This window comes from Trichosurus vulpecula, chromosome 8, assembly GCF_011100635.1.
Source record: "Trichosurus vulpecula isolate mTriVul1 chromosome 8, mTriVul1.pri, whole genome shotgun sequence".
In the NCBI taxonomy this organism is placed as follows: Eukaryota; Metazoa; Chordata; class Mammalia; order Diprotodontia; family Phalangeridae; genus Trichosurus; species Trichosurus vulpecula.
Window position 1 is genome coordinate 161,265,495 of NC_050580.1, and position 17,127 is coordinate 161,282,621.

The following is a 17,127-nucleotide window of genomic DNA, read 5'->3' on the forward strand; positions in this document are numbered from 1 at the left end:
AGTCTAGCTTAGACACTTACTCTTTTTGGGACTCAGTTTCCTCACCTATAAAACTAGGGAATTGGATGAGATCATTCCCAGTGTCCCTTTTGGCTCCAAAATTAGGTAATAGGAAGCTACTAAAAAGCATGCAGTTACATGTAATCTAAGTGAACTCTTCCCAATCTGCTGTTCACCCCCTAACCCTACTTCCTGCCAAGGTGGCCTCATCAGTAGTATTTGAGTGTGTTTAATCATCTTTATTCCAGAAAGACTATAGAAATTGCTCCAAGTTAAAAAAAACGGGTAGTTGCCATCCTGGCTGCTAGGGAAAACTGGCTTCCGAAATGACTGGGATTTTTAACCTTTTTGTGCACTATAGAGCCCTATCACAGTCTGGTGAAGCCTATGGACCCCTTCTCAGTCAGTCAGTCACCTAGTATTTATTAGGAGCCTACTATGTGCCAAGCACTGTGCTAAGTTCTGGGGATACAAAAGAAAAGCAAAAAACATTCCCAGCTATTAAGGAGCTCATAGTCTAAAAGGAGAAGAAAATATGCAAGCAACATTGTACTAGGTGGTGCAGTGGATAGAGCATATGCCTTGGGGCCAGGAAGGCCTGAGTTCAAATCTGACCTCAGACACTTACTAGCAAGTCACTTAAACCCAAATGCCTCCAAAAAACAAAACCAAACCAAAGAACAGCTATATACTAACATGATATATACAGGAAAATCTAGCGGTAGTCTCTGAGGGAACATATATAAGAGATGACCCAAAGGTAGAAACAACAGGATGTGACAACTGATTGGATAATTTTTAAAAAATCATAACTGAAGGAAATGCTAAATTTCATTTGGAAGTTAGGGAAAATAAAGATGTCTTTTTTGCCATGCAATTTCATGGATACTCTGATATCTGCCCAAGGGCCCAATTTAAGAACCCGTTCTAAATGGTCATTAGAATGATAAATTTTGGACTAAAGACACAGCCTTAATGTATCTGACCCCAACATCATGAATTTCTTCACTTCACTTTGTTACACTACCTGAAATCCCACCATTGAATCATTTGTGTTAACAAGAATCTTCTTTGCAAATACCAGAGTCAGGATGAGGGGGTGCTGGTATTTATACATACATACTATGAATTAGTCTCAATGCCAGGCTTTCCTGCAGACAGCTAGAGCTGAAATCAGCCACTGAGAGATTAGGAGTTTTGTTATAGAGTAAGGAGAAGTACGTACATTTGAAGTAGCACAGAGCATTTTAACAGTTAGGACAGACTTGAAAGAAGTGAACAGGTTAGGACTTAGGGGAAAACAAAGACAGTGGGAACCAGGAGAAGGGAGTATGGAAAGGGGTGTGTGTGTGTGTGTGTGTGTGTGTGTGTGTGTGTGTGTTTCATCCTGGGTAAACTATACAGTACCCAGGAAAGTAACTGAGGTAGAAATGCTATTCCATTTCTTCCTCCTATTCCTTACTATGCTGCAGGACACCAAGGTCCGGAACTTGAGCTGGAATTATTAGTATTATTTCATATATTGTGGTTAAATAGGCTTTACTGGTTTAGCCTAGGAATATAATCACCATTTGCTTCCATGAGAAAATGTGTTCCAAGTTCAAAACAACAGACATAGACTTTTTGAATAAAATCTGCTCTAAATTGAACTGTCTAGAGTGACAAGTCATCCCTCTGTTGAAATGCATGTGCATGCCTTGGGTCTTGTTGTTGCTGCTGCTTCCTTCCTTTTAAATCAGATATTAAGTAAATTTCAATATTAATACCAATACTGCTAAATTGCAATTCTGTCTGAGGCAGGGAGACCAACCAGTAGGCTATTGTAGTCGTCCAAACATAAGGTGATGAGGACTTGCACCAGGGTGGTGGCAGTGTCAGAGGAAAGAAGGGGGCATAGTCAAAATATTGCAAAGGTGAAGTCAACAGGTCCTGGCAAAGGATTAGATACAGGAGGGGGTAGGGGGAGGTGAGTCAAGTGAAAGTGAAGGAAGACACTGGAGGACTGGGAGGATGTTGGTGCCCTAGATAGTAAACGGGAAGTTTAGGGGTGGGGGGGAGGGGAGGGAAGGTTTAGGGGGAAAGATAATGCGTTCGGTTTGGACATAAGTTTAAGATGTCTCCTGGACATCCAGTTATAAATATCTTAAAAGGCAATTGGAGAGTCAAGACTAGAGGTCAGCAGAGAGGTTACGGCAGCATAGGTAGATTTGAGAAACATCAGCATAGAGATGATAATTAAATTCAGGGAAGCTAATGAGATCACCAAGTAAAGTAGTATGGATGGAGAAGGGAAGAGGGCCCAGGACAGAGCTCTGAGGGATCCTTATGGTTAGAGAGTGTGATCTGAATGAAGATCTAGAAAAGGAGACTGAAAAGGAGTGGTCTGAAAGTTAGGAGGAGAACCAGGAGTGAGCAGTGTTCTGAAAATCCAGAGACAAGTGTATCAGGGAGAAAACAGTTATCAACAGTGTCAAGGGCTGCAAGCGGTCAAGAATGAGGATTTAGAAAAGACCATTGGATTTAACAATGAGGATATCATTGGTAACTTTGGTGAGAGCACTTTTGGTAGAATGATGAGGTCAGAAGTCAGATTGTAGGAGTTTAAGAAGAGATCAGAGCAGCAAAGTAAAGGCACTTATTCTAGATGGCCTTCCCGAATTTGCAAAACAAATATAATCTGAATATCAAGTGAACATTTTAATTAAGAAAACACCATATGACAAAAAGAATTTACCAAGTTCACAAATGAACTATAGGGGGAACAGGAGCCTTTGCCAAAGGGAAAGCAATGAGCAAAGGTCAACCACTCTGCTGTCCTTCCTCCAGTGTTGCTAAGCACCTATTTCAGACCCATCAAAACTTCAAGGCAATCTGAACAGCTAATGTGCTAGCTCCCAGGGGTTTTGATAAGAATTGGAAGGAATTCACTCACCCTAACTGAGGCACCATAGTCTAGCTGACATAATTTTTTTTTCTTTTTGACTCATCGGATCATAGTGGAAAAAGTCTCCCAGACCTCATTCCTGTATTAATAATAATAGTAAGCATTTGCATAGTACTTTAAAATTTACAAAATGCTTGCATATACTATCTTATTTTAGCTTAATAACAAGCCTGTGAGGTAGGTGCTAGTATTATCCCCATTTTACAGGTGAGGAAATTGTGACTTAGAGAGGTTAAGTGAATTGTCCAACTGGCTGAGGAGGAATTCAAATTTGGATCTTCCTGTCTCAGGGTCCAGCACTCTATTCACTATGCCACCTAGCTGCTTCACATTTGGGAGGAGTGAATATCTTTCAGGTCTCATTGTGCCACAGCAGTTGGTTCAGGAGTCATAAAAACTACCTTAAAGCAAGCATAAGCCTCGAGGAGGCACTTAACACTGAGACTCAGAGGAGTGGCAAAGCTGATGACCTTTGCCCTGCTGCCATCATGGCAAAAGTCAAGGTCCTCTTTACAGATTATTAGACAAGAAGTGTTTGGGAAGGACCAGGAAAGAAAATCTGGGCCCAATTCATCTAGGAAATTATATGTTATAACCTGGACTATATAGCAGTATAGAACCTGGAGTATATAGCAGTGTAGTAGAGGGGGGAGCAAGAGAGGGCAGCCCAATTTATTGAAGAAGAGTCTCTGACCTCAAAAATCCACAACATAATCTTTAGCCCCCACTTTATCATAATACAACTATTTCTCAAACTTAGTTTTAAAATACCTTGGACTGGGTGAAATGAACCGGAGCAGAACAATTTACACAACAATAATAGCATTGTAAAAACAAACTTTCAAAAATTTAAGAACTCTAATTAATGCAAAGACCAACCAAAATTCCAGAGGCCTGATGTTGAAGCATGTTACCCGCTTCCTGGCAGAAAGATGACAGACTCAAAGTGGAGAATAAGACACATATTTTTGAACATGGATAACACATGTTTTGCTTGACTATGAACATTTATTTCAGGGTTTTGTTTTTATTTTTTTAGATGAGGGATTGGTGGAAGATTAAATGGTTTTTTGTTAATTCAAAATTATTAATTTAATTTAAAAAATACCCCTGAGGATCCCACCAGACTTCTAAATCAGAGATATTAAATCTAGAGTTCCAAAGAGTTGCTTGGAAGTTTTGATAAAGTATAAGCAATATAGATGGCATGCCTTAGTTTATTCTAATTTCTGAATCCTTCTAGCTTTTAATATTCATTGCTATGTCAGGAAGTATGGGGAAATATAGTTCTGGCAGTTGTTTTGCAGGGAGAGGTTATACCAGAGCATTTATAAAACCTGTTCTATCAGAAGAAAAACCAGGAATGATTTAAGGATTATTTAAGATACTCAAGCCAAATAACCCCAAAATGAAAACTTTGGTTTGGTGGCAAAAGGAAAAGGGTCTGTTTTTGTTTGTTCCAACATGATTAACATATTAGGGAACATTTTGAGCATAACACAATTTTCAAGTTTACTTCTGCACAATTTCTTCAACAAGAAACAAGAAGCATATCTCTATACATACAAAAAATTTACCCAGCACTCTTTGTGGTAACAAAGAACTGGAAACAAAGTAGACGTTCATCAATTGGAGAATGGCTAAGCAAATTGTGGCATATGAATATTTACTGTGGAACAGAATATTTACTGTGCTGTAAGAAATGAAGTGAGTGATGACTATAGAGAAGTATGGGAAGAGCTATATGAACTGATGCAGAGAACCAAGAAGACAATATACACAGTAGCTACAACAATGTGAGTGGAAAGAACAATTACACACCAAAAATCCAAAGTGAATGTAGCGAAATTGTAAAAATGAAGTAGGACTCAAATCCAGAGTTATGAGAACCCACTCCCCTCAACCTACCCCTTTGTGGAGGTGGGATTTCCACAGTTATTACACATTGTACATATGTATCAATCAGTTGAGCTGATCATTTTCCTCTCTAAAAAACAGTATTGGCCATATGGTGGCTTGGTGGATAGATCACTGGGCCTAGAGTCAAGGAGACCTGAATTCAAATCCAACCTCAGATACTTACTAGATGTGTGACCCTGGGCAAGTCACTTAACCTCGGTTTGCCTTAATCTACTGGAGAAGGAAATGGCAAAGCAGCCCAGTACTTTTTGCAAGAAAACACCATGGACATTACAATCCACAGGGTCACAAAGAGTTGGACAAGACTGACCAGCTAAACAGCAACAAATATGGCATGATTCTCTGGGAGGGGGAAGGGAAGGGATAATTAGTATTATTACGGTGTTGTAAGTAATAGAAGACATCAATAAAATTTGTTTTAGGAAAAGAAAAAGTGAGAATGCAGAAATAACTCAAAAGCTGCAACCCTTCCAACACCCACTTCCACAAGGAAACTTCAGATGTTTGTTGAGGTAAAGGGCCGTGTTAATTGTATATCTTCTGATATACAAGACAAGAAAGGCTCACCGCACCACCTCCACCCCTACCCCTTTCCCCTATGGCCTTCTCAGAGTTATGGCCTATCCAAGTTCCTACTGCTACCACCGCTGACAAGTCCACTATTTATCATAGTATTTGTCTATTTCTTAACCGTTAACATGTATAAACCTGCCCTACCATCTTATTAGGTTTCTATTTCTTTTTTACTTATAGAGTTTTTGAAAATTGTGCCCCAGCTCCATTTTCCTCATAAGCCACGTAGTTTTTATTGTGTGATTTTGCATGGTGTGGTATTTGGGAAAGTATGTGCCCAGCTATAGCAGAACTGCCTGTATCTAAATTTCTAAAGCACTGCACCCCACCCCACCCCAGCACACACATAATCCAGGGACTATTTAGAAAATAGCACAAAGGGATCACAGTTCTAGAGGACCTCACAAGTCATCTAGTTCAATTCCCTCATTTTGCAGATGAAGAAATGGGGGCCAAGAGAGGGTCAATGACTTGCCCACAGTTGCCCCAAATTCTCTGACTCCAAATCCATTGATGGTTCTGCTATACCACATTGTCTCTGGATAAGGTATATATCTACAGAGAGACAGGACAACTCCCTCACACAGTCCACCTATTCTTTTAATTTTCAACAGACTTATTAGAGGATTTAGCATTCAGCAGGAAAGAATTGGCATTCCTAGGGAAAAGCAGGTCAGATTATTACATACTGAAGTAAGCTTCCATATACCCCAAATGCACACATTAGCTTTATTGGAAGTCACTAGGAACCCCTCAGGCTCCATAAACACTGAATTTACTACATTTCCCATTTCAGTTAATCCCTGCCCAAGCACTAGAGAGCTATGAATTTTTCAGCTAACAAAAGGTAAAACCCTTTTTGAAATTTTTGCTTGGGGCCCCAAATTTCACCTCATGGAACTGGCTAATATTTTCACTTGAGGGAGTAGAAAGAGCTATTTAAGTTTAATATAGTCAGTACTAGCTCCTTCTTCCTGTTTTTCTCTATAAAAATATTTAAGGATGCTGGGATTTCCTTTCTCCCAAGTCTCTGAGGGGTCACTATGGTCAGTGGCTTCAGCAAGGTCACCTAGGCTTAGCAACAATAGTCAAAGAGGGTCAGGCCACAATTGTCCATTAATTTTAGTCCTGAGCCATCAAACATAATTCAAAACTACCCAATCAATAAGCATTTATTAAGTGATTACTATATGCCAGGCCATTACATAATTAAGTAGAAGCTCACTTGTCCTTTCCTTTTCTTGTCCTCCTTCATTTTCTTCATTCTTTTCTTTCCCCTAACCAATTCTTCCTCTCAGCCTCCTCTCTTCTGTGACTTTAGCAATCAGTTACCCTCTGGAACAGCAGTTCTCAAACTTTTTGGGTTCAGGATTCTTTTAAACTCTTAAAACTATTGAGAACTCCAAAGAGCTTTTGTTTATATGAGTTGCAATTGTTAATATTTACTGTATTAGAACTAAAATGTCATAATTATTATCATGAAAATAGTTTTGATGTGACAGAACTATTGTAGACCCCCAGGGGTCCCCAAACCACATTTTGCTCCAGAGGAATGTTCTCTACTCATCAGCCTGCTCACAACATACTCCTCCTATAAAAACATGTCCCACATTCACAGTCATACCTGTACTCCCACCACTACACCATGTCCTTCAGTGCCAGGGAAACCTTTAACATTTACATTGCACATCAAGAAACGAAAAGAGTTCCAGAATGGTGGTGTAGGATTTGGGTCTAGAGAGTTGTGACAGTACATGGGAGTTTTGGAGAAAGAGAGGAAAGGAGAGTGTGGGGGTTACCTTTTCCATACGTTCAATTAGTCTGTCCAGTTCTCCGATCCTTTGGTCTCGCTCTTCGAGGCTGGTCTCCGCTACTTGCATCTTGATATTGGCTTCCTCAATGGCTTTCAGAAAATTATTGGTTTCTTCCTTCAAAACAAACACTTGTCTCAATACACAGAGTTTGTCCAGGATAGCCATCTTAATTCAACCATTTTTCTTTAGGGATATGAAGGAGAGCTTGGGTCTCATCAAGGATGGGATCATTTTTTAAACTTTATTTGAAAACAAGAAAGTCCTATTTATAGGATCATGGATATAGACCTGGAAGGGACCCCAGAGGCCATTAAATCCAACCCCTTCATTTTGTGGATGAGGAAAATAGAAGCCATTGACTTGCCCAAAGTCACACTGGCAGAGACAGCATTCCAACCCAGGTCCTCAAACTCCAAATCCAACACCCTTTCTCTATTTCATTAAATCTATAACATCCTTTAGCATTTAGAGCTCACCATATAGGTGACCATAGAGCTGACCATATAGGCCATTTACCTTCCTTTATGATGACCATAGCAGAGGTAGAAATGAGAAGCTAGTCACCTTGTGTTAGTTCTAAGGGAGCCTAAGCAGGCTTCGAGTACTTGGAGGAGGTATTTATTCTTCCCATTTCTATGCTATTTAACTTTGTAAACAGAACAATCTCACTACCTTGTTTCCATTTACCACTATGGTTCCCACCTGAGAAGTCTTGCCACCATTACTCAACATTTAACTATGCTCCCTGGGTTTTGTTTGCTTTATCTTTTCAATCGCAATGTCACATTATTTATCAAAACCATGGGGGAAATCAGTGGCATAAGTATAGTACAGAATTCCTGGATGCCCTTCCTATACTGCTGTCCACCAAACTACCCTTAAGAATAAATCTTATTAGTAAGGAGAGAAAAGGGAATAAGCATTTATGTAGCACCTATTGTATGCCAAGCATTCTAGTGAGCGTTTTACAAATATTCTCATTTGATTGAGCGAATAAATGAATCAATCACTCAACAAACATTTTCTGAGCATCTACTGTGAGCAGGTCACTGTACTGGAGTGTTGGGAGATATAAAAATGCATAAAATATAGCACCTGACCTCTCAAGTTTACAGTGTATTTATATTCCTACTTGTGTGACCCTTGGCCAAGTTATAACTCTCTGAGTTTCTATTTCCTCATCTACAAAATGATCGCTTCTGAGGTCAAGTTCTTGATTCTGTGCATACACATATGATTATTATATATAGTACAATATAAGCACAGTATAAAAGAAGTACCATCTCCCTCCCAGTGGAAGGAGACACTTTTCGTAATTGGAGAAGGCTTCATGGAAGAAGCTACGTTTCTGCTAAGCTCTAAAGAACAATTCAGTTTTAAGCAGATAGAGAGATGGGGGTAGAGCATGTATAAGGGAAAATAGTATGGAAGAAGAAAAACACATGGTGAATGTGGAGGACAATGAAGATTTCAGTTTGCCATATAAAGAATATATCTGGGGATTTTATTTATGGAGATAAACCTGGTTATGTCCATACCATGGAAGGGCTTAAATGTCAGGCCACGGAGTTTGAAATTAATTTAGTAGATCATGGGAAGTTATTGAGAGATTTTGGGTAATAAATAAATAAATGGAATCCTCCTTCCTATAGTCCTATGATTATGACCACGTTGAGGTTGAGGAAAACAAAATTAAAACAAAAAAACCTCTCTTTGATTTTCATTGCAGGGCTCCCCAAACTTACTAGGAGGGCCTGTTTCTCTGCATTGTGCTTTTGCTGTTCTTGCTGTAGTTTTTCTTCATACTGACTGTAGAGCTTCTTGGTCATCTCCCTCATGACGTCAGCATTGGCTTCCTGGGAAGATTCTACCTATAAAAGAGAGAAACATCAAGGTCGCACCATCTGCAGATGAAATAAGGCTAGAAGTAAGAGGTGTGTGTATGTATGTGTGTGTGTGTGTGTGTGTATATGTATATACACACACACATATATACATATATCTATATACACATATGTGTCATTTTAATATTACAGTATAATTTACTAGCTAGGCAAGTCACTTCACCCTGTTTGCCTCAGTTTCCTCATCTGTAAAATGAGCTGGAAAAAGAAATAGCAAACCACCCCAGTATCTTTGCCAAGAAAACTCCAAATGGGATCACAGGAAGTCCAACATGACTGAAACCAACTCAACAGAAGAAATACGTATCTATACATATGTGTGTACATGCATGTGTGTATATATGCATGTGTATATGTATATGTGCATACACACACAGACCCAGGAAGTTTAAATAACTATCCCAAGTGTCACAGGACATAGTAAGCGACACAGTGTCAGAAATAGGATTAGAACTCAGGCCCTCTGACTCCATAGTCTGTTTTTTTTCCCACTGGATCATGATGTTGCAGGTCTTTATACCATGCATGTGAAAGTGTATCGAGCTGTCCCCCATATTCCACTATTCTCACTTTACTTACCAAGACTCTGATTTAATGTTATCACTCTTCCTCCTTATTTCTGTGTCATTTCTCTCATCTTGTCCAGTCATTCATCTTTTTGGTTTTGCTTTTCATTACCCAGATTTAAATTGAAAGCTGTTTGTGGTGACACATGCCTCTAAGCCCTGTTTCTACGGGGCAGCTGAGGCTGGTAGAGCACCTGATCTTGGGAGTTCTGAGTTGCAGTGGGTTGAAGTCCAGCATCAATACAGTGAGCCCTTGGGAGCTGGGAGTGAGGGGACTGTCCTAGATCACAAACGGAGCAGTTCAGAGCTCCCGTGCCAACCAGCAATGGATCTGACTATGAGTGGCTGATGTACTTCCAGGCTGGTTGAATAGGGAGAATCAGACTCAGAAGGAAAGAAAAAAAAAGATCTAAAAGGAAATCTTTGGGGCATTGATTTAAGATTAAGTATATGATCAACACTAGCAGCAGATAGACGAGCTAACCTTAAAATAGGAATCCTTTAGAGAAAATCTTTGCCTTCCCCTTTTCTGGATGAAATTTATTAAGTATTTATGCGGAGGGAGTTAAATGTTTTTACTACTGCTGTAAAAACATAGCTGATCAAGGAATTCAATAGGGCCGACATATTTGGAATGCCAAATGTTGTTCAAAGTGAAAAATGTGAGGAAAAAGAAACTTGTTTCAGCTCACTGTCTACCTCTTCCACCTGTCCCCCTCCTCCAATAATCTCTGCATTTTGAAAGCAGATATTTTCTCAACTTGGATCAGGAAGACCTGACTTTATAACTTGTCCCTGACATTTTCTAGCTGTCTAATCATGGAATAGTCACTTAATAGATGTTAAGTGTTAAGTGACAGTGTCAAAGGATCAGCAACCTCAGTTTAACTTCTCTGTAAAACCAAGGCCCCTTCTGGATTATAACCTGTCATTCTATAACTTGAACCTGCTTCATTCATGCCTGACTTTTTCCCAACTTTTGGTTTTCTAAGAGGTTTGGAGAATTTTTTCTCAATCTCTAGAAATCGTCATTGATTTAGAAGTAGAAGGAAGATAAGAAGGCAATTGAGTCCATTTAAGGAATTTGACAAGAAAATTGAAGCCCAGGGAAGTTAAGAGACTTGCCCAAGGTCACAAAAGGAGTATCAGATGTGGGATTTTAACCTAGCTCTTAAGCACCACAAGAGTGGGAACTGTCCCATTCTTTGTATATGTTTCCTCAGCATATAGAACACAGCCTGACATCAAATTCACTTAATAAACATCTTTGTTTAATCATTTACAGTCATGTCTGACTCTTTGTGACCCCATTTGGGGTTTTCTTGGCAAAGATACTGGAATGGTTTGCCATTTCCTTCTCTAACTCATATTACAGCTGAGGAAACTGAGGCACACAGGGTTAAGTCACTTGCCCAAGGTCACACAGCTAGTAAGTGTCTGAGGCCAGATTTGAACTAATGAAGATGAGTCTTTCTGACTCCTGGCCCAGCACTCTATCCACTGTGCCACCATGTATTAACTGGTTAATCACTGCTATGCCCATACCCAAATTCTAGAAACTAATTAGTAAATCAGAGGTGCTCTCTGGAGAAAATTTCAACACAATAAAAACCCAGTTATTTTGTGTGTTCTCTACCAAAAACTGACCCTGATCATCACAGCTTCAGAATCTCCTGGTTCTGACCATCAGCTTCCCTACGGCTAATATCCTTTCCTCCTTTTCTGCCATCCTAAGTAGTGATTTTGGTCAGAGAAAACAGCCTCCGCCCACATACTCTTTCATCAATGTGAGTTTCAAGTTTCATTATTCAAGGAAAAATGTTTTATGTTGGCTTTCAACAGAAAAAAGAAAAGCAAAAACCCCTGATATTGTCAAACTTCTTTAGTTTCTAGGCATTCCTGTTCCCCAAGGAGTCAGAGAATGTGGCAAGATTTTATCTAAGATAGGGTGGTGACTGGTGAGTGCCAATGCAACATTTCATCTCCTAACTTTGGGACTTCGCACAGGCTGTCCCCCATACCTGGAGTGTATTCCCTCCTCCTCCATCTATCTTTGAGAATACTTAGTTTTCTTCAAAGTTTAACTTAAACACCATTTTCTTCATAAGGCTTTTCCTGACCTCCCTGTCCCAGCTGCTAGGGCCTTTTCTGTTGTTCAACACATTTTCAGTCGTATCTGACTCTTTGTGAACCCTTTTTGGGGGAGTGGTTTGCCATTTCCTTCTCCAGCTCGTTTTACAGATGAGGAAACTGAAGCAAACCGAGTTAAGCAACTTGCCCAGGGTCACATAGCAAGTAAGTGTCTGAGGTCAGTTTGAACTCAGGTCTTCCTGACTCCAGGCCCAGCAGTCTATCCACTGTGCCACCTAGTTGCCCTATATCCTATTTTTTTAGTATATATTTGTACTGAACATGTTTCTTCCAGTAGAATGTAAGCTTGAGTTTATTTCACTTTTGTCCTTGTATCCTTAGCATCTAGCATGGTGCCTTGAATACAGTGGGCACTTAATAAATGCTTGTTGATTGAGTGCCAATACTTTTTTATGTACTTTCTTTTTTTATATTAATATATTTTTAGTTTTCAACATTCACTTATTGAGTTCCAAATTTTCTCTCTCTCTCCTTCTCCTCCCCCCACCCCAAGATGGTATGCAATCTGATATAGGCTCTACATATACATTCCTATTAAACATATTTTCACATTAGTCATGTTCTAAAGGAGAATTAGAACCACTGAGAGGAGCCATGAGAAAGAAGAAACAAACAAAAACAGAGAAAGCAAATAGTATGCTTCAATCTGCATTCAGACTCCATAGTTCTTTTTCTGGAGGTGGACAGCATTTTCCATCATGATTGTCTGCCAATACTTAAGCACCCTGGCACCGTCCCCCCTACCCTTTACCCCTAAAGAAGTACACTTCTTATCTTTCACAGAAACACTTTGGGAGTGGAGCTGGAGTTCAGACCAATAGCAAAGGGCACCTCAAGTTAGGACCCACTAAAGGTCACTTGATCCTCCCTATCTTTTCTGCTTTAATAGCATTGTCAATCCTACTCTAGCTTCCAACACTTACTTAGGTTTGTGTTTATGAGTTGTTTAACTACCTACCTCCTAGGGTTGTGGTGAAGAAAATACCTTGTGAACCTTAAAAGTACTACATAAATGTGATTTATTGTATTACTGTTTTATTGTCTCTCCTTTGTTGTCATTTCTCATTCCTATCACGGTTCCCACCTGTCTCATACAGTCTTCATTGTAACTTGCTGCTTCTAATCTGATGTGAGCTGAGGAATCAGATAAACAAGCCTGTTGGACTTGTGTCTAAAGTACAAGTAAATGGGCTCTAAGTGAGGACTTCAAGGCACGCCTGTGAGAAAAGTACATGACCTCTTAGCACAAAAGATGGGGAAATCACTCTTTCCCTTCAACAAATAGAGAGAATGAGGCAATGGAATGATAGTAGAGGGCTGAACGTCTAAGAATCATGTTATTGTGCTAATACATGACTGGCATTATGAGTTCTGTGATGGTTTGTGGTGTTTTCTTTAATTGGGGTGAATTCATAAAATGCACCACTGCAAGAGGAGCCAAGGATTTACTAAAATGGAGCTTTGGGACATGAACAACTTATACAGAATTGGGATAAGTAAAAATTAACGAAAGTTCATTCTTAAATTGTACTATCAAGCCAACCTGTGATAGACTTTATTAATAGTTCATATTTCTACATCATTTTAAGATTACAGGTGCTTTCCTCACCATCGCTCTTTGAAGGAGCTAGTAAAAATATAATTATTTCCGTTTTATAGATAAGGAAACCAAGACCCAGAGAAGTACATGATATAGTGGGGAAAGTGTTGCATTCAAAGTCAAAATGCTTAGCCTGGGATCTTGGCTTTGCCACTCACTCAAGAAATCTGTGCTCTATAAATGGATCTATTATTATACTTCTGTTTTTCTTAGTTGTCAAGTAAAAGTTTGTATCTCTCAAAGTTTCCTAGCCCAGTCCCCATACAAAGTAAATGCTTAATATATGTTGATTGAATTGAAACACAGGTGCTGAGGCTTATAACACCTTATGAATGTGTTCACAGCAGTCCATTCCAAATTCAAGAAATGCACTTTGAAATCAAAGCTATCTCTAGCCTGATAAGGCTCTCCCACATTCCTTTTTAATAGAGCTACGGTGACAACAATACATGGCGCGTAGAGGTCTTTGCAGAAACAAGAATGTAGAACATTTACCTGGGCTGAGGAAGTGACTGATACAAACAAGAATGGAACAGATTCTGCTACTGGGAAAGCAACAAGCTATTCACCACTGAGAAACACACTAATGCTGTTGGGTTCCTGGGAGCCAACAAAAAGTCCTGCTCACTTTCACCAAGTGGCCTTCCGAAAGGTCAGATTTATAATGGAGAACTGGCATCCAAGAAAGCTAAAAAATGCCTATAATATCTTGGGCTGCATTAAGAGAAGCATAATGTGCATACTTAGGGAAATGATGGTTTCCTGAACTCTGATGGTCAGAACACATTTGTAAGTTCTGGGACCTCCATTTTAGGACAGCCATTACAATGGTAGTAAATCCAGAAGACAACAAGAAAATGGTGAGGGGACTAGAATCCTGCCATACACAGACTAATTTAAAGATGTGAGAATGCTTAGTCTGGAGAAGAGACTGGCTTTCGGGATAGGGGAAGATGGGACTAAGATAGCTATCTTCAAGTCTTTTCAGAACTACCTTGTGCAAGAGCAATTAAGTTTATGCTGCTTGGTCTCAAAGGGCAAAACCAAGACCAAAGGTCAAAAGTTTACAGAGAGACACATTTCAACACAATACTAAGGAAGAAATGCTTAACAATTAAAACTGTCCAGAAATAAAATACGCTAACCCTCCAGACACAAGTAAGTTCCATAACTGGAGTTCTTCAAATAAAACTGGAAAGACCATCTGAGGTCCTTTCCAACTCTGAGAGTCTATGTTTCCATAGAAGTGTAATAGTGATTTGAGACTTGATTGGCCTTCTCGGATTTGTAGTTCAGTGAGGCAAGTGTTTTCTCCCAGCCCTGGGAGAGATCTGGATGACTTTAATCTTTGATCTAGGAGACAGCCTTGAGTTGTGCCCAGGAGTTTTGAAAAAAGGGACATGCAGGGGAAGGAGATAGATGAGCAGAGCTAAAGTGAACAATGGAGTGAAGCACTATGGATTCCCTATAGGTATCTTACATAGCATCATCTAGAACTAAAAACTTAAGCTGTAGGGCATGGGTTCTGGTCAATGGGAAAAAAGAACTTAGACAGAAAAAGCAGATGACTCTGATGTCCCATTTGGGGAAATGAACAAAGTTCTGAAAGGATTTTATTTTTAGCTTTCTAAATTCTCCTTCCCATGCTTGACAAGCATTCTATATGATCATCTTTCCCTTTATCTAAGCTATTTCTTATCCTGATTTCTTAGCCTCATTTAAAAATCACGAATGCATATATAGTATGAATGTATAGCTACTGTAGGCAATAGGAGTATAAAGTAGGTCAGAATTGATCAGAATTTCATACTGATCTAGAGGCAAAAAAAATTATATGTAATTTTTTATTAATGACTAGAATTTGTTTAAGCTCCCTAAAATAGCAGATAAAGATATCCATATGGAATTTGGAGTCATTTTACCCCCTAGGCTAGAAAATGAGCTTGTTATTATAGCAGGATATAGGTGCTCAAGTGCCAGAGGGAAAAATTTTAGCCTCCAGCAGGCAGAGGAGAATGGCATGGTTCAAGAAAGATTCATGGCCTAACCAAACTTTTATCTACACAGTAATGCCTAGTAGTTACAGTAGGAATATATATTCTCTAGGTCTAGGGCAAGGATTCTCAAACTTTTTGCGTGTCATGGACTTCCTTGGCAGTCTGATAAATCTATGAATCCCTTCTTGGAATAATGTTTTAATGCACAAGATAAAATCTGCAAGATTAGAAAGGAAACCAATCTTATTAAACCACAATTTTCAATTTTTTTTTTAAATTTATAGATACCATGTTAAGAATCCCTGCTCTAGAGAATGCTCTTACATTTTTCTTCGTGGTGCCAGGATGAGGACAGAATTGGTTGCTAGTATAAAACAGCACTGCTAAGGAACCCACCTCACCCCACCCCTGCTGGGACTAAGAAACGTAGGGGACACCACGATTATCTTTTTTTTGCTGCAAAATCAGATTAGAGAGGCTTTGGGGTTATTCTGTGGGCTCCTAGGATAATTCTTGGTAAAGCTTGAACACATCTATGTTCCAGTACTACTAATGTTACAGTCAACATACAACCCAGGTGTCATCCTGGATATCCCCTCCCCTGTCTCTATCTCTGCCCCCCCCCCTCTCTGTTTCTCCCCTCCCCTCCCTATATCCAGTCAGTTGTCAAAGCCTATCATTGCTGCCTTTGGAACATCTCTCATACATTTCTCCTTTCCTCTGGCTCTGCCACCACCTGGCACAAGCCCTCATCACTGCACATCTGTATTATTGCTTCCTGGTGAGTCTCCCAGCCTCAATTCTCTCCACATTCCAGCCTGTCCTCTACTTCCACTCAGCTGTTGCTCTTCCTAAATCACAGATTGGACCACATCACCCCTCTATTCAATAAACTCCAATGGCTTCCTATAACCTCTGGGATCAAATATAAAATCCTCTGTTGGCCTTTAAAGCCTTTCATATCATGGCCTCTTCCTATCTTTGCCTTATTCCTGGGCATTTACTCTGAGATCCAGTGACACTGACCTCCTTGTTATTCCTTGCACAAGACCCGCTCCAAGCATTTTAAAAATAATTTAAAAAAATTTTTTTGAAGCAATCAGGGTTAAGCGACTTGCCTAGGGTCATACACTAGTCTTAAGTAAAACTCAGAAAGACTTCAGAAGGAGAGACTTTAGCTGAGACTTGAAGGAAACCAGAGAAACTCAGGCAAAAGATGAGGGAAGACATTCCAGGTATAGGGAATAATCTATGCCTCTGAGTTTCTCTGGTTTCCTTCAAGTCTCAGGTAAAGTCTCCCCTTTTGAAGAAGTCTTTCCCAATTCTACTTAAGACCAGTGCCTTCCGTTTGAAATTATTCCCCAATGTAATATGTATGTATCTTATTGTCTCTCCCTCTCCCTCTCCCAGCATTAGACTGTGAGTTCCTTGAGGGCAAGGAATTTTTTTTTGCCTTCCTTTGTATCCCCAGCACCTAGGACAGTGCCTAGGACTGTGTAGTGTAGGCACGTAATAAGTGCTAGATGACTGATAGTGAATAACCTTGCTTGTTTGTACAGAACAAAGGTATAACTGTCTGAGCAGTTCTTGCAACACTTAGGGAGTAGGTGAAAACAAAAGAATAAGCATTTATAATAGCACCTACTATGTGCCAGGCA

At 39.6% G+C, this 17,127-nt stretch overlaps 1 protein-coding gene across 1 annotated transcript in view; it reads right to left on the minus strand.

Moving 5' to 3' along the window:
* The window catches only part of LOC118828854 (myocardial zonula adherens protein), a 103,717-nt gene that overhangs the window by 39,556 nt on the left and 47,034 nt on the right, over positions 1–17,127 (minus strand). The window contains exons 7-8 of the mRNA XM_036735739.1: positions 8,997–9,122; positions 7,237–7,365 (exon numbers count right to left, since the gene is read on the minus strand). Coding sequence (XP_036591634.1) covers positions 7,237–7,365; positions 8,997–9,122 — 255 coding nt within the window. The remainder of the gene's footprint in view (positions 1–7,236; positions 7,366–8,996; positions 9,123–17,127) is intronic.